At 38.1% G+C, this 25,368-nt stretch overlaps 5 protein-coding genes across 5 annotated transcripts; 3 read left to right on the forward strand and 2 right to left on the reverse strand.

Annotated features, from left to right (window-relative positions):
* Window positions 1-275: 275 nt before the first annotated feature.
* LOC103947741 (mannose-6-phosphate isomerase 1) lies at window positions 276-3,232 on the reverse strand. The gene is made up of 5 exons (XM_009358695.3): window positions 2,745-3,232; window positions 2,360-2,527; window positions 1,602-1,814; window positions 1,116-1,382; window positions 276-792 (listed from the first exon to the last, which is right to left on the reverse strand). Exons 1-5 carry the CDS (start codon window positions 3,072-3,074, stop codon window positions 451-453), a joined length of 1,320 nt encoding a protein of 439 aa, XP_009356970.1. The 5' UTR covers window positions 3,075-3,232; the 3' UTR covers window positions 276-450.
* Window positions 3,233-6,381: 3,149 nt separating this feature from the next.
* LOC103947754 lies at window positions 6,382-8,023 on the forward strand. The gene has a single exon (XM_009358707.3). It carries the CDS (start codon window positions 6,838-6,840, stop codon window positions 7,705-7,707), a length of 870 nt encoding a protein of 289 aa, XP_009356982.2. The 5' UTR covers window positions 6,382-6,837; the 3' UTR covers window positions 7,708-8,023.
* Window positions 8,024-10,467: 2,444 nt separating this feature from the next.
* LOC103947762 lies at window positions 10,468-12,391 on the reverse strand. Its single transcript, XM_009358714.3, has 3 exons — window positions 11,298-12,391; window positions 11,095-11,172; window positions 10,468-10,816 (listed from the first exon to the last, which is right to left on the reverse strand). Exons 1-3 carry the CDS (start codon window positions 12,147-12,149, stop codon window positions 10,811-10,813), a joined length of 936 nt encoding a protein of 311 aa, XP_009356989.2. The 5' UTR covers window positions 12,150-12,391; the 3' UTR covers window positions 10,468-10,810.
* Window positions 12,392-16,057: 3,666 nt separating this feature from the next.
* LOC103949389 lies at window positions 16,058-16,537 on the forward strand. The gene has a single exon (XM_009360504.1). It carries the CDS (start codon window positions 16,058-16,060, stop codon window positions 16,535-16,537), a length of 480 nt encoding a protein of 159 aa, XP_009358779.1.
* A 1,937-nt stretch (window positions 16,538-18,474) lies between these two features.
* LOC103947772 (cysteine--tRNA ligase 2, cytoplasmic) lies at window positions 18,475-22,740 on the forward strand. Its single transcript, XM_009358725.3, has 9 exons — window positions 18,475-18,776; window positions 19,014-19,077; window positions 19,854-20,015; window positions 20,124-20,294; window positions 20,380-20,661; window positions 20,758-20,883; window positions 21,512-21,745; window positions 21,862-21,981; window positions 22,066-22,740. Exons 1-9 carry the CDS (start codon window positions 18,607-18,609, stop codon window positions 22,420-22,422), a joined length of 1,686 nt encoding a protein of 561 aa, XP_009357000.2. The 5' UTR covers window positions 18,475-18,606; the 3' UTR covers window positions 22,423-22,740.
* Window positions 22,741-25,368: the final 2,628 nt, after the last annotated feature.

Here is a 25,368-nt window from a genome sequence, read left to right on the forward strand (position 1 = left end):
GAGGAGGATCATCCAACATAATACAACTCAGGTTCAAAGGAAAACTCAGCTTTGCCAAACCATCAGCCACCACTTAAATCACATTGACCAAACTAAGAACGGTGAATTCATTTAACTTGGTTGTGAAAATTGTAATAAAAAAAGTTAGATCCCAATTGTTTTCTACTACCGAAATGTATCTTGACGTGATTTATTCATTTATGAGTCAGTTGTTAGAGGCAATTGGTATCAAAATCTGGTTTCAGCAAGCAAACTAAGCCCAAACTCCACAGAAAGAGTCAAATGGCAAAAGAACGGCCGAGTTATAGAATTTATAAGAATTGGAAAGGATAAATAAAATTAATGTAAAGAATTAAGGAGCAAATATTACATCAGGATGTGGCTGTATAAAATCTAGTTCGTATTTTTCTTCTTTCGGATAAAGAAGGAAGAATTCGAAGTACCTGCGGACTACGAATCCCCAAAAAATCTGCTGTTCACTCCCACCCTATACAATTGTAGTTCTGTTGATTTGGCGGTAATGCTAATCTTCGTGTTGGCAGGCACAAAGAAAACCTCACCCTCTTCAACTAAATCATCACCCTCCACCACTATATCATCCTCAGGCAGACTTGCATCAAAATGTCCCTTCCCGGCTGTAAACATGAAAAGAGATGGTCCTAGGACTGAAGGAAAAACCACCGATGCAGAGCGAGGAATGTTACAGCAGTCGACTTCAAATTCTTCAAAAGGTGGGAGATACCTTGTTGTGTATGGATTCAAAGAAACGCCTTGCATAATTTCTGGAGAACCCTGCAAAACAACGTAGACAGATTAGATGCAGCTCATACTAATAAAATAAAATAAACATATGAAATCCCCAAGGCTCAGTCATACAACATTCAGCAATCATACGAGCAAGAGAAAAAGCAGTTGTGAAGCAAAAGCAAACAAGAATTTAGGACGCTCATCTCCTCCAAAAGACGTGATGGCATCCAGCCAAGCATCTATGTATGATACAATTAAAAAGTCAAGGCAAATGCGTAAACCTAATGTTCTATTGGACAACAGTGACAGATCTCTATAGAAACGGAATGAGACAATCTGGATAATCGAGAATCAAAATTTCTGATTACCTGTCTGTATTTGAGCATAGAAAGAAGTGTTTGAACATCCAGTGGTTTTGAAGTAAGGCCGGCACGGACAACATTGTCAGAAGTTGCCATACACTCTATGCATTCACCAGAAATATATGCATGAGGTTCATTCGGCCCAAGACTAATTGCTTCACCACGGTTCAGCTTCACATAGTTAAGAAAAAACGCTGCTATTGCACCAACGTCATCTGGGTATTGACTCTCCAATCTGAGTACCAGTTGTTCTTTAACCGTCAAAAGCCTTTTCTGGTTCAATGAAAGAGAGAATATTGTAATTGAAGAAAACCTAGTGATGCATAAACATGATGGATAATGGTGGAACCAACGTTACTTTCAAATTGGGTATATACTGATAGTAGCACATCTAACTCTGATTTTAGTTACTGTGGGTTATATCCTTCAATTCGATTAGAAGAAAGCAAATATTTAATGGCAACATTTGCAGCTAACACAACTTGAATTTACCTTTTTCTCTAAATTAAGACGTCTTTTCAGTCTAGAAATCATGTCAGCAATTGTATCTTTACTTAGTAACATAAGTCGAGTGAAGATGGACTCTATATCTGTTTTTGCTTTCCCATTCTCATGATGCTCACTACCAAGTAGAATTCGCTCTGCATCTGCAACTACAACCAATTCTGCAATCTCCGGAACACTATTAAGCATGTCCTTGAGCTCCTGGAATATATAAGACATGCAATTAAAAACAAATGAATAAAATGGAATAAGGGAAATCGTTTGATAACTATAAAAGAATGCAATTAGTTTATAAGTTATTTCTTATTTCATGTTCCTTTATGTCCTAAACATTGGTTTACTTCTTAATTTGCTTATGTATCCTCTCTTACCATCACATGGTTCATATGAATACGTTTTATAAAATCTTTATAAGTTGAGGGTAAAAGGTGAAATGCATTTCAGGTTCACTTGAGAAAGTTAAAAACTTGATTTCAACTGCTTCTTTACTTATTGTTTTCAACTACATTCCTTTGCTTCTTTACCGCAAGACAACTTCCGGTGGAACTGAGTGCTAAAGCTAAAAGCAACAGTAAAGTTTATGCTTCCTTGTTAATTACTACGGATCTGATCCATCGCAACTATTATCGACAATTTTACGAGAAATTGATACAAAACACCATCTAATCGTAGCTACACTATTAGAAAGATCAAATTCACTACAAGCACAAGAACTAAATGGCATCGAATGATGTTACGTATTTTACCTTGACACTGATAAACCCACAAAGTGCCTCGAACTCCGTCAATGCCAATGCCATTTCAGGCTTGTGATTGTCATCTCTATAAACATTTGGGTGTAACTTGTGCAACACCCTAGCCAGTTCTTTATCCGGATGAGCCTGTATCGACAACGCCTTCCCAACCGAAAGCACCTACAATCCACAACAATCCCAAAACTCCATAATCTTGCCGAGGAAATCACTAGCATTTTGCAGGGCAAAGTTCTAAATCTCAGATTCACAATGTATTACCAGATAACAAGAACAAAATGCAAACACAACACACACACACACACTATCATTTGCTATTCAATTTTCTTTTCTATATTCAGCATTTTCTCAGCAACCAAACAACAAACAGAAACCATACCTTAAACAAGAACGGAAGATCAGCACCCCACTTGTCAACCACCTTGTCGCCAAGCACACCGGGATCCTGCGAGATCCAGGCCTTGAGACTCAAGGGCTCCGACCCGGAATCCGCATAGGACGGACCAGATTCATGAGTCCCGATCCAGAACTCGGCGTACGGTCTGCCCGAGTCGATGTCGGACCCGGAATTGAGCGCGAAAAGCCTGGCGACCTTGGAATTGCGGCCGAAAATACCCCAATCGTAATTCTTGACGGAGCATCTCAGCCTGACGGGGCGGCGGATCCGCTTGCGCTTCTTCTTCATGTTCTTGTCCCACGGCGGCTCCATTTTCTCATTTCGGTCCTATATATGATGCACCGAATCGGCCCAAATTGCAGGGAATAAAAAGACGTTCTGGAGGGAATTTGAGGTCGTGTCGTTTGTGGAAATCTGCAGGGTAACCGATAGTCAACCGTCAGCGTCGTTCCGCTGGCGGGTCGGATCCGGGTCTAGATCTGACGACTTTTCAATTCAATTTTTCTGCTGTGACTTTTTTTTGGTAAAAGCCGCGTCGCGTCTGAGGGGCTGTTTGGGTATTTTACGTGTGGTTCAGTTGCAGATATTTATGTTGGGTAATTAAGGGTTTATATATTTTTAATGCGTAAACGACAACGTTTGGTGGGTCGGAATCTAGCTCCGTTTTACTTAACTACCACTTTCTGGGATATGCTTGAATAGATTCCCAAACACTGACCACGTGGGTTGACCAAAAACATTGTCCATGTGGGGAGGTGGGACGAGGAATGTACAAACCCAGCAAATTAAGGGGGACTGACATCATGGTACGTGGGCCTATATCATGCTACTCTGAATAATTTGAGTTTAATGCTAGTTCAATTGAAGTTTTGGTCCTTAATTACAATTTCGTGAATATTGATTTCTGAACTTATAATAATGTAGAGCAATGATCGTCTTTAAATTCTTTATTTTGGATGAATGTTCTAACAAAAATTATTAGTGTTTCACACTAACTTTTAGCTCATGAACCAAAACTCCAAGTGGACCATGGTTCAAAGACCATTACTTTAATTTTCCCTTCACTATTAACCTAAAGATCGGGAAGTACTAGTGATTTCTTGGAGGAATCCTTATCATTTAGGTCAATAGTGGTACTAGCGCATGTGTCCAAATTGTCATTGGACGCGAATAAGTGTGTAACACATTAGTAGTGAATCACTAATAGTTGTGTCAATTTGTGTTTGTGCATAGTTTGTACTTGCACATTCATTCTATGATTACAAGTTGTGATCGCATTAGTCGTGCGTAACCGCATGATAAATAATGAGATCATCTTTATTTTGATCAGATGTAACTTTAGTTTTACCCCATGTGAGCTCTATCCCAATAAACCAACACTATGGAAGTCTCTTTTGTGTGGGTGCTCATCATGGATCCCACTTTAATCTAGTGCTAATTCATGTATAATTCTTGTTGGCTTTATGTTGAGAGCGATGGAAGGATTGAAGTCTAATACAAGTGCTTAAAAGATTTTAAGCCTCTTCATACTTTGCCAACTAATTTCATGTTAGACGCTAACATTCTAACATAATATTTATGTGATTAGGTCCAACGGTCCCATATGTTCCTACATATCAAATTCAAACTATAAAATGTTAAGCGCAAAAAGCGTCATCCAATAATAGAGTTTAACATACGTACTAAAACAACTGAGTCTCTCAACATATTTTTGCGTTGAATACTCTCACATCCTAACATGATCACATACTTTTGCTTTAAGGATTTGTTTATAGTTGACTTATGAGCCTCAATCACCCATCATTCTCCTAGCTTTAGGTTTAGATTTGGTACAACTTCATTGTGTCATTGCCCTAATAAGGTTGGAGTCCAGATCCTTTTTGTGAGGATCCCGGAGATTCGTAAACCGTGTTCATTCATCGTATATTGTACGGTCAGAAATCATTTTAAATATTTTTATTTAAAAAATAAACATAAACAATACTTGACAAAAACTGATCGCACGATATACGATAAACGGATACAATTCACATATCCGCAGGATCCTCACCAAAAAAATCTGCAGAGGATCCTGTTGGATAAGGTTGCACCTAGCTTGAGCAGAACAAATAATGCCTATACAAAACAACATTATGGGGCTAACTCCCAAATTGACCCTACCTCGCGTGACACATTATTGTTGCCTCATCAAATCATCAATATTCTGCCAACCAATTAGGCAACAAATCCCACACCTTTGCTTTACTTCTCTAAATTATTTTTCATAGTTATGGATCTGGAAGAGGGCGAGTATTGGCACAACAGAAAATTTGTTTTTTTTGTGATCGAAAAGTCATAGGTTCAAATCGTAAAAATAATCTTTTTGTAAAATAAGAGTAAAGATGCATGCTATGATAGACTCTAACAGATTAAGAAACCTTGTTGGCTTGGAGTCGTCTTTTAGTTTTGAATTTGGAACTTGTTGAATTGGATTTCTAATCCAAATGGCAACCGTTTAGATCTGAATGTACCTTCTGTCTGAACATAAAAAATATATATTAAGATTAATCAACTAGATCCACCCCAAAAACCAGTTGCTTTCCCATGCAATTTTTGTTCCGTTTCATGCAGAGATATCAGAATTTTGGGTTTTTATAATCTACAGAATATACATAATAGTACTAGATAAATATTCACATGGATTATTACTGATTGAGTTCAGAAATGAAGCCGAATAGCAGGCTCCTAATGGACAATCTAATCAGATGGCTCCTGCCAAAATTTTATTTTCTTTATCTGTGCACTTCCGTCCATTCATTCATAGGCGCACCTTCCTATCAGCTTGGTTGTGATTGGCGCATTTTAATCATACAAATGTCATAATAAAAGCTATTAAGTTATTTAGTCAACATTTTACAAACTGTGTTGACAGCAGTTGACATTTTCAGTTTGAATTAACAGCATCGGAGCTATAGAATCAGGCAACCAAGATATATTTTTAGTTTGAATTAACCACACTGCTTCAAGTTCGGCTAATTATCTATCCAAGTCTCAGTCAGCGAGGAGTCTTTGATTTTTTTCGTTGAACGAGGTCATGACATTCAGCTTCCTAGCCGAGTGAAGTGTTCTATGATTGGTTATTTCCAGGTACACTTTAGGATTCAACATTTTGATAGTCGAACAACATTCACTATCAAGGCGCTTATCTCTTTTGAGCATGTTCCCTTACAGTCTAATACCGATTTAGTGCATTTATACTCTCATGAATATAGTAGAGGTAGCCAAACATGGTACACAAGATCCTGAACTTCGAAGTGATTTAAGCAAACTAGTCTTCAGGTTTTAGAACTCAAGGTCAAGACGTGTTCCTTCCTCGACCGTGGTTGCTTGAGTGTAGAAGTCAACAACGCATTGACACCACCAACACATGAATTTTACTCGCCGACTGAGCTCGGTTGCAAGTTGACATACTTGTATCCATCAGAATGACGTAATTAGCTCATTCGTTATTTGGCTTGCGCACCATGTAGACTTAGTAATTTTTAAGATAAACACGATCGTCTTTCCCAAATCTACAAATTCCTATTTGTTCAGTTACAATGTGTACAAACGAACAGACAATTATATAGCTTTTTGGGACTAAATCCCTAGTGCCTCACTTTCACTCTGTTATTCCTCTCCCCCAAAAGTAAAAGTTTCATTGGAAACCCCCATAAGGGTCTTCTTATCTAGCCTTTCGGTGCTTAAATTCAACCAGTTTGATTTCCTTCTCTTTATCTTTCTCTTTTTGTTCTGATAACTTTGGGGCAAAGGCAATATAACCACTTCTGCAATCTGCACAAATTGTTCTGATATCCTCCCAGTGCTGCTGGAATGTCTCAGATATGCTCGAAGCACAGACAAAATGGGAAAGCTAAAGCTGCTGCTTCCGACTTCTCATTCCCACAATTCAAATTCCTTCTGAATTTTCGCTTTTTTTGACTCCGACTCTGCTGACATTCAGTGCCATTCTCGGCTCTCTGCTGGATTGTAAAGCCTTGTTTCAGGCACTTCTGTTTGAATTCGTTAACATTTTGTTAGTTGTTTTGGAGCAACCATGGCCATTGAGGTATGCTCGGAGATTTCGAGCCCCGGATTCAGTCCAAGAATTTCATTCTCCCATGATCTGGACAAGACGAATCATGACTCGAACCAAGGGCAACGGTTAGACTCTTCTCTCTTGGATTCCACTTCCGATTTCGACTTCTGCATTGTAAACAATCTCAAGCTGGAGTTGTCTTCAGCGGACGAGCTTTTCTCCAACGGGAAGATCCTCCCTGTCCAAATCAAGAGAAATCTCAACGCTGCCGAAGACACCCACCAGCCTGACGTTCCTCGCCAGGCTCGTGAGAGGGCGGCTCCTCGAGCCCTTGCTCATCACTCAACACCTCTAAATACAGAGAGGCTAAAAACAGAGGAGAAGAAGAAGAAGAGGTTGAAAGAATTTCTAGACACCAACGCCGATGCAGATGAAACCGACAACCCTCCAACAGCAAAGCCATTCTGGCAGTTCCGGCGGAGCAGCAGCCTCAACTGCGACGCTGCCCGCGGCAAGAACCTAATCCGCCCGCTGCAGTTTCTTTCGAGAAGCAACTCAACAGGGTCGGCTCCAAACCCAAATCAAAAGCAAGCATTGCCTGCAAAGGAAAGAACAACAACAATTCATCAGAAGCAGCAGCATTTGCGGAAACAGACGTCGGTTTCGAGTAGAAGATCGTCGTCTGCGTCCATGTGCTCGAGTACATATTATCCTTACAAAAACATGAATCAAAAGCCTGCGTTGAGAAGGAGTGGATCTTACGGCAATGGGGTTAGAAACAACCCTGTCCTGAACCTCCCACCGCCATACATTTCCAAAGTTACTGTGAGTTTTTTCGGGTTCGGTTCTCTCTTCTGTAGTGGTAAATTTAGAAAGAAGAAGAAATGACTACGAGTTAAATCTTCCAAGTACATATGAAATTGCTGTCTGCAATCTTGTATTATTAGCTAGCATGTGCATACTCTGTAAAATGAAGAAAATTTTAGCGGTAAAAAATGTGAGGAATTTTTTAAGGTTATGGGTAAATTTGATTGTTGGAAGGGTGAAAAGTAGATTGGAAAAAGTGTTAATGGAATTTGGATCCTCTTTGAAGCCTAAAGACCAGGAAATTCAGGTCTTTGGTTTGTGTGAAAGAGAGATCGAAGCTTATTTGTGTGAGGTAAGAGAGCAGAATAAGATAATGGGATCATGGATTCAATTTGAACCGTCCAAATTACCTGGTTCTTAGACTGTGGACAATAAAATCCAGGAATGATGGCTGTCCCAGTAAATGTGGATGCTTATCATGTTACTGGGTTAGGAGACATACGAACAACTCGCACATCCCCTTCTTTCTTTTCTGCTTTTTGATTCCTTTTCAGATTACTAAATAAGTAAATTTGACTCTCTTTTTCTTCTTTTGAAATTTGATAAAACAATTCTTTTGGTTTTCTGTATATTTAGAGTTTAGAAATAATTGATTTGCATAAGATTGCTTCATTTTTTTTATTTTATATTGTGGGATTAGGACAAAAACAGTGTGCTTCAAGGGAATGTTAAGAATCAATCATAGAGGCCAAGGGGGCTTAAACTTTTAATTTGATAATTTACACTTTGGTCCCATGAAGCTGGCTCAAAAGTTTCTCTCTCACATATGTGGGTTGGGTCAGTCGGATAGTGCAGTGTGTTTGTCTCCCTTCGTTCAAATTCAAATTCTCATTCCACATAGGTTAGAGTAGTTTAGATTAGAATATTGTGTCAAAATGATTTGTTTCTCTGTATAATGTCTGAAGATTTTGGGCGATGGCTCGTTGTTTTTCTGGCAAATAGTAACTTCATTAACTAAAACAGCTACAAACACTGGCAACAAGAAAAAGTCGCGGCAACAAGGAGGAGGGAGGAAGTTCAAGCTCAAACAATAACAAAGACACAGTCCAAATCAAAAAACGGAGCTCGTTTACTTATCAGTAATGAGGCAATAAGATATTGGATAACTTCGGAACGAGAAAAACTAAGAAAAGGAAATTGGATTAACACCTCCCCCTTAATTAAATTCCTGAAATTGGATTATTCCGTTACGGAATTAGATAATTTGGCTGCTTTCGTGCACGATACATAATCAAGGCAACAATGTGGCGGTCTGAGGAGCATGAGCACGCTCGATTGCCACATTCCGCTGCCATCATGGGCTGCAAAAAGGCCCCTTAAATGGAGGTACAACTGGGTTGGGCCTCAACAATTGAACGACAGGAAATTTGGAACCGAGAACCCAAAGACGGATCAGGATCCTCGCGGGATCCCTTTTGTGGAGATTCCGGGAATCAAGTAATCATGTTCGTTCATCGTATATTGTGCGATCATAAATTATTTAAAATTTAAAATTTAAAATTGAATATAAATAGTACCTAACAAAAAATTATCGCATAATGTACGATGAACGAACATAATTGCTTGATCTCCGGAATTCCCACAAAAGGATCCGGCGAGGATCCTGATCCCCCAAAGACAACAACCATAGGCGAACGCGTAATCACGGCAAGGACAAGTTGCCCGGTCGAACAACAGCCTTGGAGTTAGACCTTGGTTTCTACCAAAAGAATGACAGGTCATCCAGTTCCCGGAACAAAACCCACGAGTCAAAGTGCAAGTCAAACAAACAAGTAGGCTATGGGTAGGCCAATCCCAGGATGGGAAAAGGTCCTGCAGAGACCAGATAGCAAGAGAGAGACTTGTCCACGCACCAAATATCACCGTGAAATCTCGTGTCATTGATATAATGCAACAACGAATTCTAAGATCATTGATTACGCGACGTTTAGTATTCATTGATTACGAGACGTTGATCAAAGGATCACCAACGTACAGAACTCCAAACTGTTTTAAGAGTATGATGGAATCCGTGAAGGATTGACTTTAAACAGTAGCATGCCTTCCTATAGGCAATAAACAAAACAAGAAAACAAAGATTATCCATCTCATACCAGAAGGATAGGATGCAAATGACGAGCATTATATTGCTAAAAATTTCATAAAATCTCGAAAATCCGATTACCGATAAACAATGACCAAGGAAGTATTACGAATAATGTTGCAGAATTTTATAGTGTGATGGCAGTCAGCAAGGAAAGAAATGAAAAGATTGCAGAACAGTGAAGATTAATACTACTAATTAAGCGAAACAAAGATGTTAAGATACGGGTAGTTAAGCAGCGCAGAGCAGGCAATTTTGTGACTTGTGAATTGTGGCCTGTGGTGAGCAGTAATGTGCCAAGGCTCCAAGCAAGAAACTCACACCAGAAACCAAAACGCAAGCAAGAAGTAAGAGCAACCAAGTGTTTCCAGTCCAGCCAACCGCGTTGAAGCTACACTACTTCCATGAAACCGAGACTCAAAACAAGTCATCGTTGGATTTGCATTTAGCTCGGAAGTTCAATTACATTCCAAAGAACATGTTTTATTAAATACTTTACAATGTGCCGAAAAGAAGGAAATTTACAAATCCGCTTCCATACAAACAATTAATTCCCTAGCCACTCTTCTCTTTCAATCTCTTGTTTCAAAGATGATGTAAATGAACAGAACAAGTAAAAGATTCAAAATTGTCAAGCAGTATGAGGCCAAGAATGCACCCAAAAGGAAAACGAAAACAAAGATGAACATTGGGAACACTGATACCAAATGCAACTGATATTATATTAGACAGTCACTGAAAAGGAAAAACCTAGCTCAGAGCACAAATGTTATTTTCCATATAACCGCATCGGCCAGATTTGCCTTATTTACATTTTATTCAGAAAAAACAAAGGAAGATGAATTATAATTAACAAACAAAATTAGTGTTCCAAAGCAACTGAACATTCAGCAGTAACAGGGGATTTGATGCTTTTCATCAAAACTCCAATGTGTGTGTGTGTGGGCATACCCACCAATCAGCTTTGCAAGCAGCAGCAGCAGCAGTCAGGAAACAAACAGAGCCTTGAAACACTCCACATAAGCGGCATTGCCCGGATCCCTACGTCTGCCAAAAAGAATGAGCAAACAGTTCAGAACTAAACAAACTTGTGATTTGAAAATGTGCGAAAGAAAGAAAAGCGGGAACTTTGAATTCCATAATCTTCATAACTCATGAATTTGAAAACCCCAAGAAAATTAATCGGCCAAATTGGGGAGAATTCCATAATTTAGAGACCCCAGTTTCTTCAGTGACTCAGTGTTGATCAAACATTCAAATCAATGAAACGTTTGAAGACGAAGACTTTTGAGGTTATGAGAGAGAAGTCAGAAGAAAGCAATCACCTTTGTATTTTCAGGGACCTCAGGAACCTTGTACGTCTCCGCCGAGACCTCCGTCAACCACGTACCGGGAAACAAACCCTGCAGCAAGAACAACCGCCGTGAACAACAACCGCCGCCAGTTAATTTGATAAACAAACAGAGAGGCGGAGAGGGAAGAAACTAAAAGGAGGGTCACGATTTATGAATTTGGGAATTTGACTTACTTCCAATTGCTTCTGAACATTTCTTGGCCGCCTCTTTGGGCGACGGGGAGGGCGGTGGCCGAGCATCTTCATGAAATCTTCCTCGATCTCCTTCTTGTTGAGCGTCAATGAAAACTTGGGCCTCTCCTCCTCCTTATTCTTCTCCGGACCCGAACCCGAACCGACCGAAGCCCCTCTGACTAGCCTTGGCGACTTCACGCCATTGTTACCCTCACTCCTCAACGGCGAGTAACTCGCCTTCTTCTCCTCGATTCTCACCCCTTTAGCACCACCGCCGCCGCCGATTGGAGACTTGCAAGCCGCCCTTCTCGTCCTCAGATTCCATGGCCTCGCCTCCGGCGGCTCCGGCGCCACCGGAGGTTCCGATTCCCCAACCTCCGCCATCTCAACATCCTCCTCTTCCGCCGCCACGTGAGTATCAGCAGCCGCCCCCGCCACTGCCACCTCCTCCTCTCTCAAAATCGCGTCTTTCATCTTATCCGCCGCCGTCTTGAGATCAAACATGAGCTTCTGCCTAAACGCATCGATCCCTTCCTCCGCGTCGTCGTTCTCGATCCTCGGCCTCGAGGGCCGAAACTTGCGCTTCTCGAACTCCAAATCCCTCCGCCGAGTCATCACCGCCGGCGAGCTCTCAATCCTCTGAACCGACGATCGCCGATTAACCCCAGACCCTTCCCCGCCACTCCCGCCGGCGTCGGAGCTCTCCTTCTGGCACCGCAGGTGCCTCTGGTTCCCCCACTTCAAATCCCACGGCAAGTTGAAATTGTGCAGAGGCTTCGTCCTCTCGGAACCCATCGCCATGGACTTCGCCTCCACTCTCTCCTCCTCCTCCGACCCGCCTATATACACCATTTATCGGAAACTCAGACCAAAGAGAGCCACTCTCAGATCACAGCTCTCTCTCTCTCTCTGTTTCTCGCGCCTCCTCTGATTTTCTCGGAAAATCTCGGAATTTTCTGGGAAAAACGGAGAGTTTTTCTATTGGGATTGTTGTTGTTATTGTTTTGTTTTTCTCTCGCAAATCGCCGGGAAACGTAAGTTTACGAGTGCGCGGCGAGAGCGAATTGAGAGACTCCGAGAGAGAACGTTTTAACGTTCGGATTATATATACTATGGATTTTTTTTTTTTCTTTTTCCTTTTCCTCTTTGGGCCACTGCTAACGTGCGCCCTTGGTGCATTTTCCGCACCGCTGAGGTTTCCCGGGTGATGCGTCGTTTTTGAGTGAGGCTTTGCCCTTATGCACCCTCCGATTTGAAGTTTACCTCCTTGATCTCTTCTCCCAGCCGTTGATTTAAAATTATTTTCTTTTAATTCTCAAAAATGAAGATTATTTTCATTTAATATTTTTCCTTTTGGTGGCAAAATTCATTCTTGTAAAGCGTGACATATTTTTCATCACAACAATTCAAACATGTGTAAATGTAATTGTGTAGTGTTCGAACCTTGACAATAATAATCGAATCTCGCAATTTTAAGCTTGACAATAATTATCGAATCTCATAGTTTTAAGTGTTTATAGAAATGAGTGAAATAACAAAAACCAACCTGTGGATAAGAAAAACTAGTTATGGTGAATTATTTACTGTATTACTATATATTGTTGGATACGGCCGGACCGCTCTGGTCAAATTTTGTTCTTTCTTTCTAATTATTCTCAACGAAATTAATTTGAATTACTTTATTGCTCTACGTTGTCGGATATGATTGAACCATGTCAGTTAAATTTTTTTATTTCTTTCTAATTATTCTTAACAAAAAAAAATTATTTAATTTTTACTAATTAGATATTCATCTAAAATTGAAAATGTGGGTAGAAACCTTGAATCCAAAAATAAAAGGAAATGTTGATGTAAATCGTAGAGAAAATTGTATGAAATTAATAAATATTTGAGGAATAAAAAATAAAAAAGATATCCATGTAGAAGAATTATACCTTAGATGTGCATAGGCCAACGGCTACTATGACAAGCCAGTTGCAAGTAAGACGTTGAAGATTCGATTTTTGTCAAAGGGAAATTTGAACTAAATTATTATGACGTGAAGTTTAGCTAACTCCTCCACCCATCCTGTTGATAATATCGTATGTGTTGATGCACACAATCAAGTTGAATTTGGAACAATGTAAAGTGTCAAGGTTGTAACCTTCGCGAGGTTGCTCATGTCACCTAGCGAGGATAATATGTAAAGAGATATAGATAGGGTAACAAACACAAGATATATGTAGTTCACCCTAAATTGGGTCCACAAAGGTAAATGAGTTCTCATTAATCATGTAGAGTTTACACAGTACAAAATGTTCAAGCATAATCATCATTAATAAGTTCTAATAAAGGGTTAAAGGGAATAATATCATTAAGGATTAATTATAGGAGAATGATCTTCTTTTATAGTTGAGGAGAGAATCCGGCTTTCATCCTAAGTCAATGTGGGACTCTATGAACTTTATTTTGATGTTGACACGTGTCGTGTCGTGATTGGCCTGGAAACTCTTGTGCTTCGGCACGAGTGCTTCAACACAAATCCTTCAATAGGTCCTTAAAGATATAAAGTTGACCGGTACTCGATAATTTCGATATTAATGAAATACGGTACAAACAGTATGTATTAAAAAATTAATACAATTCGTGTGGATTGTAAAATTGTCTATCTCATTATTTTAAGGATAATATTTTCCTCACTTCTTTTCTAATAGGTCATTAATTCATGTACAAACTTCATAATTGGTATTGTTCATTTTTTCATCATCATGTAAAGATAATTTTACATATATTCATTTGATTTAGAGATCATTTAACTATTTATACATGCCAAACAAACCGACGATTATGGTAATAAGTAGCATTCTCATAATTGCCAATTTTTATTTATTTATATGAATAATTAAACGGTTTTTAAATCAAATAAGTTTTTCAAATACAATGTATGCATGAGTTTAAGAGAATGAACAAAACTAGAAAATAAAGACTTTCTCTGAAGAAGTATGATCCTTGTTTTGATTGCTAACATCAATCTACCTTCCTCATTACAAATCAAGTCGGGTCGGACCAATATACCCCACCAAAACCGTTAAAGCATTTTTAAACTGCAAATAAATTGAAAGTGACAGAAAATTAAGGAATGTGTAAGGAGAAAGAAACCCTTGACATCTGCATGCCCAACTCCAAACGGTATGTATATTTGCATGCTTGAATTCAAAACAAGGTAAACTAACTTTGTGTTATTGTAAACATGAGTATAACAATAACAATTTTCAAGAAGTGCTATAGAATTTATGAAGTTCAATTTTTACCATCAATTTATCATACATGGATTCATAAGTGACGATATATAATAAGGATAATGCTTGTATTTCTTCGTAATGAAACCTACTTTATCCTTCAACTTATGATTAATACGGCCAATCCTAGGAGAGTATAGGCGGGGCCATCGAATAGGGCCATAAATCGAAGGCTTCCATTTATGTTTCACATAGGGCCTCCAAAATCTGAGTGTCGAATATGATGATTAGCATATCTTCGTCATACAAATATTATAATCGGATTGTCGATTTTCTTTGTCATCATCTAAAGTTCATAATGCAAAAAATTATTCAATTTGGAGATTTTTTAGTCATTCATATGTTTTAAACAAATAGACGGTTCATCATGAAGATTTTATTTGTTATCAAAGTCGTTGATTGGTTTGACATGTATGAATGGCTAAATGATCTTCAAATTAAATGATTTTGTGCATATATGATATTTAGATGTTGATAAGAGAATGTACAATTTCTATTGTGATGTTCATATGTTAAAAATACATTAGTCATAAGCAGGAGGACAAGTATGTTCTCCCACGGAAAAACACAAGCATTATCCATGTAGTTATATTTTTTTATCAATTGCATGGCAATAACTTGGAACCTCTTCCTTCATTAGATAAAAAAAGATTTTTAAACTTTATGGAGGTTTTATATAATTTGTGAATTGGGATTCTCACTACGTATACAAAATTCCACTTTTAAACTCGACTTTTGTTAAATATTACTTACCGATAATAAATATTAGAATTCTTCAATACTTTTTTTGTATTAAAAAATTTCAGTTCCTAACTTCTTTTGTGTTTACTAACTTGTAATTTCAAGTTATAATTGTTAATCTAATACTTGAAAAATCATGAATCATATCAACTAATGAACCTGATTCCGTCCTCAAATCTTCTATCTCTTTCACTTTCTCGAATCTAAATAAGTAAACATTCTCTCAAGACAAGATATTTTACATATAAAATAAAATAAAATAAAATAAACCCTTTTTTGAACTGCCCTAAAACTCGAAGCCGCGACATCACATAATTCGAAAAGCTCCTCATCTGCCCTCCAGTCACATGGTAAACATCAAAATACATATGAAACCATCAAAAAGTAGCCTTTTAAACGTGAGATCGATCGGTTTTAAAAGCTCCAATTAAACTTGGAAGGAAACCCACTCGGGGTCCCAAAGTCCAACGGCTAGTTTGCTTATTCCTTTATATTAAACCCTAAAACAAACAAGAAGAAGCAACCGACCATCATACCCGCTTTTTACAGCTTGGCTTCCAACCACCAATTATATTCCTTTCACTTCCTTCCACTTTTTTGCATCCTTAAATGCTCTCTCCCTCCTCCACAAACCCCAACTCAAACTTTCTGCAACTAAAAGAGAGAGTGATTCATTTCCGACTTCATTAGTGTACTCGTTTCATGTAAGTCTCACTCATTTGTTGAAGTTTCCACAAAAAAATGTCGAGAAGGCGAATGCCCGTTTTTCAGAAGCTCTCGAAACTCCTGAACATCTTTATCATCCTTGCCAAAGTGAGAAAACTATCATTTGAAAACTCATTTATTAGGAAGTTACAATATTCAAAGAAGATGAAGCTTCTGAAGAATTACAACTCTGGGTTTGTAAGAGAATACCAGTTCTCTCCCTCCAACACTCCCCTCATTCATTACCACAGAAGGAGGCAGCTCATGAAGAACGGAAGCCTTCGAGACGTGTACTCGATGTACTTTCTCTGCAAATGCTGGGGCAATAGCTTGAGAGTTGAAGGAGATTTCACGTTGGAAGCTCTGCAGACTGCCGGAGATGACAATGCAATGGCTTTATATGAGCCGTTGGATTGGGGAGATCACGAAGAAGAAGCTTCCATTGATTTGCGGGCGCAGATGTTTATTGAGAGGTTCTACGAAGAAATGAGAATGCAGAGGCAGGAATCGTTTTAAGTTAATCAAATTTTTAGTCCAAATTTTTGCATATTTGTTGATTTTTGAATGATATTACTCCTTTTTTTTCGTGACATGTGTGGCAATTAGTATTTTTGGGGCATAGGAACGTTGTTTTGTTGATTAAACTTTCAAATTATTAAATCTCATATTTAATATCATTTATTTTATACAAGCGAAATTCTACCATAAATTGATTTTGATATGTTCTAGTCGATGTATCTGCACCTATGTTGTACCAATGCGTTGTCGCCTTTTGATAATTAGAATGGTGGTCCATAGCAGAATTAAGCTGGCAGGAAGTGAAGTAAATGGACCACATAGTACCGTGTCTTTGCCTACAGGGAAGATAGAAGAACTTCAATGAAGCTGGGCTGTTTAATAGAAGCATTCATATATACATGACAAATCCCTAAACATACAAAAAGTTTGAAAAATCCGCCATCATCATTAGTGCACATTTTCTTAAGATATTGATTAATCTTAACAAATCCCTAAACATGGTAGTTAGTGTCTGCCATCTGTCTGTTTAATATATAGAAACATGACCGTGACAATAGACCAACTTAGAGGTTTCACATGCTACCATAAAGTTCCGATTCCGATACAGTAACTTTTTTGGACAGAACATTTCGGAGTTATCGGAATCAAAACTTTATGCATGTTATATTGGGCCTTGTTTGAAGGTCCCAAAGTTCCATACAAGTGAATGGTATTTCCTTGACAGTATCATCATAATCTGGAAAAGAAAGAGCTTTGTCTCCGGCATTCTTAATGTCAGGATCAATGAATAGGTTGCTTGTACAATCCAAATTTCCGACGTCATTTGTGTCGCGTTTATTGATCACCTCGGCATATTACCATTTTACCCTGTGAATATCATGGGCCAGGCCTTGTTCCAATTTGGGTTTTGGTCACATCATATGGGCCTTGATCATATTGGAAAGCGTTATATTTTTCTTATGGACCACACAAGTCCTGGTCAGAGATTTACGCCCAATTAACATATTCTGTAAATTGATAATTATTTTATGATCAACCATTTTTAACAATGAATATAAAACACACATATTCGTTATTAAAAAACCAAAAATATTTACAAATTCGTAAACTGATCTTCTTCTTTTTTTATTTACAAAATAATATTAGATACGGTTTTAAATAAAAATAATAAAAATGTAAGGTTCTGTTTGATATTCTACTTGAATTTAACTTTTTTAACTCAAAACAATTTTCAAGTTTTAGGCCTTAAAAACTTGTTTGATAGGACTATTTTAAAAAATTGAACTTAAGTTTAACTCAAAAATATAATCTATTCTCTAAAAATATAAAAAGTGAATATTTAGAGTTTTTACACTTACACTCACTCATTTCTTTTCTCTCCCTCCTCCGCTCTCACTCCAAATCTATCTCTTTCTTTTCCTCTTCTCTCCTTTTTTTTTTTACCTTTTTCGTCCCTCGTTCAATTTGCTCTCTTCATTCTCTCGGTTCTTTCTCTCTATCTCGTCCAATCCTCTCTCTTTTTTCTCTTTCCTTCAATCATCTCTTACTTTTTTTATCCTCTCTCCTTTTTCTCCCTCTCGACCCCTTCTTTTTAGATTTCTTCGTCTTAAATCGCAAACCAATTAAGTTTTTGAGTCTTAAAAAAAAAAAAATTCAAGAAATGTTGTTAAGAAATATTTTGAAAAATGATAAAAATTTCAAATAAGATACCAAACAGACCCTAAATTTGCTACATAAAATTGCGTACGTCCCCACCACTAAGGGAATTGGGTACTCTCGGGCCCTAGAAAAAAACCGGACCGGAGACAATTTGACCTGCCTCATTTAATGAGGGTAAAAATAACAGTGTTTTCCGGCTACTGTTTTACAGTAACCTTTTGACCTTTTTGTAAGAAAGGAGGAAAAAAGGAGAATAAAAGCAAAACCTTGTGCTTTAAGTTTACGCACTGCGAATCGATTTGGGTAAAAAAGGGGAACTTGATATAGGGTTAGGGTTTTTACCCAATTCGATTGCAGACATTTACATAGAGCATTGAGCGGCCGGCAAAGGGTTGAGAAATCCGAGAATGGCCGCCGGCAAGGAGTTCATGGTTTACAACTCGCTGACCCGCCAGAAGGAGATCTTCAGGCCGATAGAACCCGGCAAGGTCAGGATGTACGTCTGTGGAATCACCGCCTACGACCTCAGCCATCTCGGCCACGGTCGCGCCGCCGTCAATTTCGATGTCCTCTTCAGGTTCGCCATGTTTAAGTTATTAATTATGCAATTAATTGTGCTTTTGATTAGTGTAGAATTTGATGTGTTTGATTTTGTGCATGTGCTTTTGATTTTCCTGTTTTCTGTTAGAATTATTTAATAAAGCTAGTTGGTTTAATCACTGTCAAACGCTGCAAAATCTGTTTGGCATAAATCATAACCGAGGATTAGTTTGTGGCAACAAATCATGTGTGAAATTGAATTGGAATTCTGCAGATACTTAAAGCATTTGGGTTACGAGGTTACCTACGTCCGTAATTTCACTGATGTTGATGACAAGGTGAGAATTTTGAGCCATATCATGAGATGATTTTGTATTGCATTTCTTCCTTTCCCTTCATTCGCGTGCACTCTGCTTTGGTTTGTTTGTAGTTTTAGCAATACCCTTGTACATTCCTGCTTTTTAGGAGTAGACACCAATATTTATGTTGTGATTGGACAGGGATTACCGAGTACCAAGAGAATTAGGCTACGTTAGTCAGGAATGACTAGCTGCAATGAACTTAGGGTGATTTGTAAATGACTAGATGCAATGTACGTAGTGGGACTTGTAAATCACTACTTGAAAGGAGTCATTTTCTGTTTAGTGACTTTGTGATGCTCCTGTGGTGCATTTTCGATCACTCTACCTAATGTTTCCTTTAGTGTATTTCTAACTAATTTAGGACTAATCCCTTGGTATTTGGAAATCCCTCATCCAAACAGAACATTAATGTTTCGGTTATCTTATACTTGTTATCTCTTTCTAGCTAAAACTTTTCATTTGGCTTGTTTAGTGCTATAAATCTGCTTACCTTTTTATGACTAAATCACTGGCCTCATATCGAGGTCTTTTTTCTTATGTCCGAAATCAGTTATCTGGCAGCTGGCTAATGCTTTAATGTTGTTTGGCATTTGAATATCTGAGACAGATGGGTGTTTTATATGCTTGAAAGAATTTTGGATCTTCTGACTCTTTATAATTTTCTATTTTGAATCTTCTGATTCTTCTTGTTCTTTTCATTTTCGTTGTGTACTTAATGCCATGTAGAGATTGCTAATGTTTGGACGTTTCAGATAATAATACGAGCAAATAAGAATGGTGAAGACCCATTTAGTTTAAGTAGTCGTTTTTGCAAAGAATATCTCAAGGACATGGGTGATCTCCAGTGCCTTCTTCCCACCCATCAGCCATATGTTTCTGACCACATAGAACATATCAAGGATTTGATAACACAGGTTTTCTGCTTGCTCTAATGCTTATATATTATGTTTCTGTGATGGTTTTTTGTTTATTTTATTTTTACGGGCCCGCAGTTTCTCTCTAATGATTGTTATATCATGCAGATTATTAACAAAGAATACGCATACCAAGTTGGCGGAGATGTATTCTTTGCTGTTGATAAATTTCCAAATTATGGCCAGTTATCTGGACAAAAATTGGAACACAATCGGGCTGGTGAACGAGTTGCTGTTGATTCAAGAAAGCGTAATCCTGCAGACTTTGCATTGTGGAAGGTCTGGGATCCTCAACCATTTACCTCGTTTTTGCAGTTTTTTGTTTGTATTTTTAAATTAATGAAACTTCAAAATAAATCTGCAGTCTGCAAAGCCTGGTGAGCCAAGTTGGGAAAGCCCTTGGGGACTTGGTAGACCTGGATGGCACATTGAATGCAGTGCAATGAGTGCACATTATCTGACATTCAAGTTTGATATTCATGGTGGAGGCATTGACTTGATTTTTCCACATCATGAGAATGAGATTGCCCAGAGCTGTGCTGCATGCCAAGAGAGCAGTGTGAGTTACTGGATGCATAATGGACATGTTACCAATAACAACGAGAAAATGTCAAAATCCCTGAACAACTTTTTCACTATTAGGGAGGTAAATTGCGGTAACTTTTCCTTTTAATGCTTCTTGGAGCTTCTATATATTTTCAGTTTATACTACCATTTAATATATAATTTCATTCTCTATTAGATTACAGAAAAGTACCATCCATTGGCTTTGAGACACTTCTTGATAAGCGCTCACTATAGGTCTCCTCTCAACTACACAATTGCCCAGCTGGAAAGTTCATCAGATGCTATTTATTACATATATCAGGTATGTGTTTTATCTGGATCTGAATAATTTTCATTTGGAAGTTTGTCTCTCAGTCCTTAGCTAGTCAATGGGCATGCATGCACCTGCTTAGCTCCTAACTGTTCTGAGACCTTTCCTTTTCTGGAATATTGTTTTCCACTGATATCTTTTACTGTATCCTGATGTGTAATTTTAGTGGACGTTGCGCTAAACTTTCTGTTGGCAATTTTTCCTGGTTGGGTTAAATGGTAATTATTATCTTGTTGGATTACCCCTGCAAATTTCTGTTTGGCCAATGTCTTCTGGAATGATGGCTGTTGGCATTAAATATTAATCTTTGTGATGTAGCTGGTTCCAGAATTCTGGACTTTCGGTTAATTTAGCACAATACAAGTAAAATACTGATCAAGATTGAACAGAATTTTATAGAGTTTGGGTTGCCATGGGTTTACCCTTTTTATGTAGTGTTCTTTGCTTTGTTTTCCCGACATAAGTTGCATTGTGACTATTTTAAGGTACTTGCCTGTGTCTCAAATTTACGGAAACAGAAGTTAATAAGACAAGTTAAACATGCATTTTGGATCACAGTACAAATGGATTTTATGTTTCTGTATCTGGAATCTTATAGCTTGATGTTTTGTCATGGTAGACCTTGCAAGATTGTGAAGATGCTTTAGCTCCATTTCGAGAAGAGGGTCTGAAGGAAGGCGCAGATCAAAATGGCAGAACAGTTAAAATTACTCCGACTGCCCAAGAATGCATCAGTAAGCTAAACAATGAGTTTGAGTCCAAAATGTGCGATGACTTGAACACTGCACAGATATTGACTGGTGCTTTCCAAGATGCGTTGAAGTTTATAAACAGTTCTTTGAATGGACTCAAGGTAAACATTTAGATTCAGTTCCACCATGCCTCGCCTTTTCTTTTTCTGTGCTCTCTCCCACCTTTATATGTGTATATGGCTGTGTTGTGATAACAAAAGTGTGTTTACTTTTATAGAAGAAGCAGCAAAAGCAAAAACAGTTATCAATGGTCCAGTCACTAACGGATGTAAAGAAAGCAGTTACTGATGATGTTCTGGACGTTTTGGGTTTAAAATCGCCCCATACATACTCGGAGGTGATATGTCCTCTTTTTTGTTTCCTTGAAATTTGAAATCATGGATTGAAGTTATCAACTACAAAGGGATACTGCATTGTACAGGTTTTGCAGCAATTGAAAGTGAAAGCATTGGAGAGAGCAGGGATGATGGAAAGCGATGTACTGAAGAAGATTGAAGAGAGAAAACAAGCAAGGGAAAACAAAGATTTTGCAATGAGCGATCAGATCAGAGCTGATTTGACTAGAAAAGGCATTGCACTAATGGATGTGGGCAAGGAGACAATCTGGAGACCTTGTGTACGAGAAGAGCCCATCGAGGAAGAGCAAAAAGAGCTGCCGACTGAGGAGGAACATAAGGTATTGCCGGTTGAACAAAAGGAAGAACAAAAACAGCTGCCAAGTGAAGAAGAACACAAGGCATTACCCGTCAAAGCAAAGGAACAGCCTGCGTCTGCATGAATGGTGTACAACCATCTACCGGCCTTGACCTGTTAGCGTGAGTGGTTAATCTTTTCAGGTCGGGAAATCGCTTATTAGTTTTGATTCATACATGATTAATATTGTAATACTTTGGGGATCAGAGGGGCCAAGGCCCCCGGAGTCTTGAAGTTTGTTTTTGTAACCTATTTCTTTTTCCTTTTTGATATTTTTTGGGTCCTGCTGTCCTTTAAACATCAAGGAAGCAGGAAATACTGTCTTTAGTCTTGCCAGTTAACACCATATGATACAGGTTCTGCTGCATTATACAATTTACGGAAGCATATGGTTTATTTTGTATTTATTTGGTGCATTTTGTTCATAAATTTCCCTTGCGCTAGACAAGGTCTACACGATTGATTCTGCGAAACCTTTTTTTTTCGTTATTCTGTTTCGTAGACTAGTTGTTCCAGTACACAAGTCCGAAATGGTATTTCGCTTTTTTTTTTTTTTCTTTTTTTTTTTTTGGGTTGACAACTGGGCTAAACGCTTAACAAAAAGAAACTACAATAAGAAGTCTGAGCAGCGTCCGCGATAAACTCGAGTTAGACAGTTTGTCAGCCACAAAATTCTTCTCATGAGAAATGTGACTAATACTAATTTACTAGGCCGGGTTAGAGGGCTTGTTGATTAATACTAATTTACTAGGTGGCAATGGAGCCTGGTCTTCTGGGCCTTTGAACTTTAGTAGATCCACGAATGGCATAAAGTGCATTAGGATCCTCAATGTACTTTACTTTCCTCGAGAGTATGTAGGCTTTAGATTAATGGTGGAAGGTGCGAACTTAACATAGGTGTATCTTGGGCTTGGTCCAAGATTGGAGTTTGGTTGTCAAGCCTTTGAGAGCCCTCCTTGTGGTGTGGGCCGGTTGATCCCAACTACCTTCCATGAGAAACAAAGAAACATAACTATTGGATGGTTTGACTTTATATCAATTAGATAGGCGAGTAAGCAAAAATAGTATTTCCTCAATTCAATTCTGACCATTCATTCCCGTACACTGAGTAGTCCTAACTATTTCTCTTCGTTTCATGATGCATATTACATTTTGTATAATCAATACTTATAGCATCGAAGTTAGAATATAAAAGTGAAGGAGAAGAATCCATAACACTGAATTGATGTCTCAAAAATCAAGTTATGTGAGTGATGTTAATTAAGTTGATCAAATCACAGGCTTCAAATCTTTTGTACCCATAATCACAAGAGTAAAGATTATAATTTACAAGCTAAACACTAATATCGTCGGAAGTACAAAAGGAAGCTTTACAAAGTGCTATTCGAGAAATAAGAGGAGCCACTTGAGAAAAAAAATGCCCAAGATTGTGACACTAATTGTTACTATCAGTTGAGATTGAGACAGGCTTAGACCCTTTGACATAAAGTATGGCTTGGATGCCCTTTGACGTGGATGTTGTGATTGTCCCCATGCGTCATGTGTTCGAAACTCCTTCTCTCATCTCCTAAATATTGTAATAGTTTTGAATTCTACAAAGCAATTGTGAATGGACGATTAAGGAGTGGAAGTGGAAGGACCACATACACATCATATACACATTCAAAGTCAAAGTGGCCAGCTTTCAGATAGAGGAGTACGAACGTGCAAACAAGAAACACAAATCGTTCGTTTCCACTGTTAAAGTAGTAGTTCCTACTTCCTTCCTCGCAGTCGCAGGCTAGGAGCCAAAAGCAATGCCCTTCCCTTTTTTTTTTTCTTTGGGGACTTGAATTCCCATCATTTGTTTCAAAAGCCGCAATTTTAATAATGGAGATGTTGTCCTTGTTCTGAAAGCCATGCATGCAGCTTCATAGATACATATTACAATTTACAGAGGCCTAGGTAGCTCGCTGTGATAGTAACATTGCCAGACAAAGTTCATCATCAACTGTTGTATTGTGCTAGTACGAGTACGACCGATAGTTGTGGTTCTTGGCTGAATTATTTTCGGTCTGTCCTGCTACCAATTACTAATAATATATCATGCTCATTCATGTCAAGCTGTTTTCACAAGGACATCAACTTTCATATGAGTAATCACTATGACGTTTCGGTTCTATAACACTATGCCATGCTTGTGAAGAAAGACTAACATTGCGTTACTTAACACGAATGCCACAGTGCTAATGAACCTGGTCCATGTAATATATCTTTTCACAAGAGGACACTATATATGTGTTGATGGTGGTTCCCATTCCCACGCACCTTTTATGTGTATTAGGGTTTACATTTTTTTAAGACAATGAAACATTTACACTAAGTGGCGTGAGTTTAGGATAAATCAGATACCATAATAATATGGTACTCACCATCTATTTATGAATCTCACTTAAAGCTTACGAATCATGAGGTGTAAAACTGCTTAAAACTAATTACGTACGTCCAAACCCAACAGGTTGTTTCCCCATATATGCTTCTTGATTACAGTTTTAATTTAAGTGTTTGTAACCTAGCTTTCTAATATATGCTACACCCAGTGACATTGTTTGGTCTCAACAATAAACACCGATTTTTTCCCCATGTGACACGGAATTTGAGCAGTTCAATGAAGTAAGGTCGAGCTCTGAACAAAATAAATGAAGGTAATACTAAGGAGAAATTTGTAGACAAAATTTGCAAACTAAATGATGTGTTACCAATAGGAATGAGCACGTTTATCAATGCTTAAGTAATAATTCAATCATCAACTTCTCTGTCATTTAGTTTACAATATTTTATCTACAAATTTAGTTTCCCTAACATTATCCAATAAATAAATGTTATTGGAACAACCTCCAGCTTCGATCCCTCATGAGCTCAAGCTTCGTTAATCCAATTCAGTCAACAACAAACAACTTGAACTAAAAATTTCTTCTAATATCAATAGGTTGATTGTTTCGCTCTTGTATATTCCAAGAGGAAAAAAAGATCTTTGAGACCTGTTTCTAGG

The sequence above is a fragment of a genome, unplaced genomic scaffold (assembly GCF_019419815.1).
Source record: "Pyrus x bretschneideri cultivar Hongxiangsu unplaced genomic scaffold, Pyrus_bretschneideri_v1 Contig22, whole genome shotgun sequence".
Classification (NCBI taxonomy): domain Eukaryota; kingdom Viridiplantae; phylum Streptophyta; class Magnoliopsida; order Rosales; family Rosaceae; genus Pyrus; species Pyrus x bretschneideri.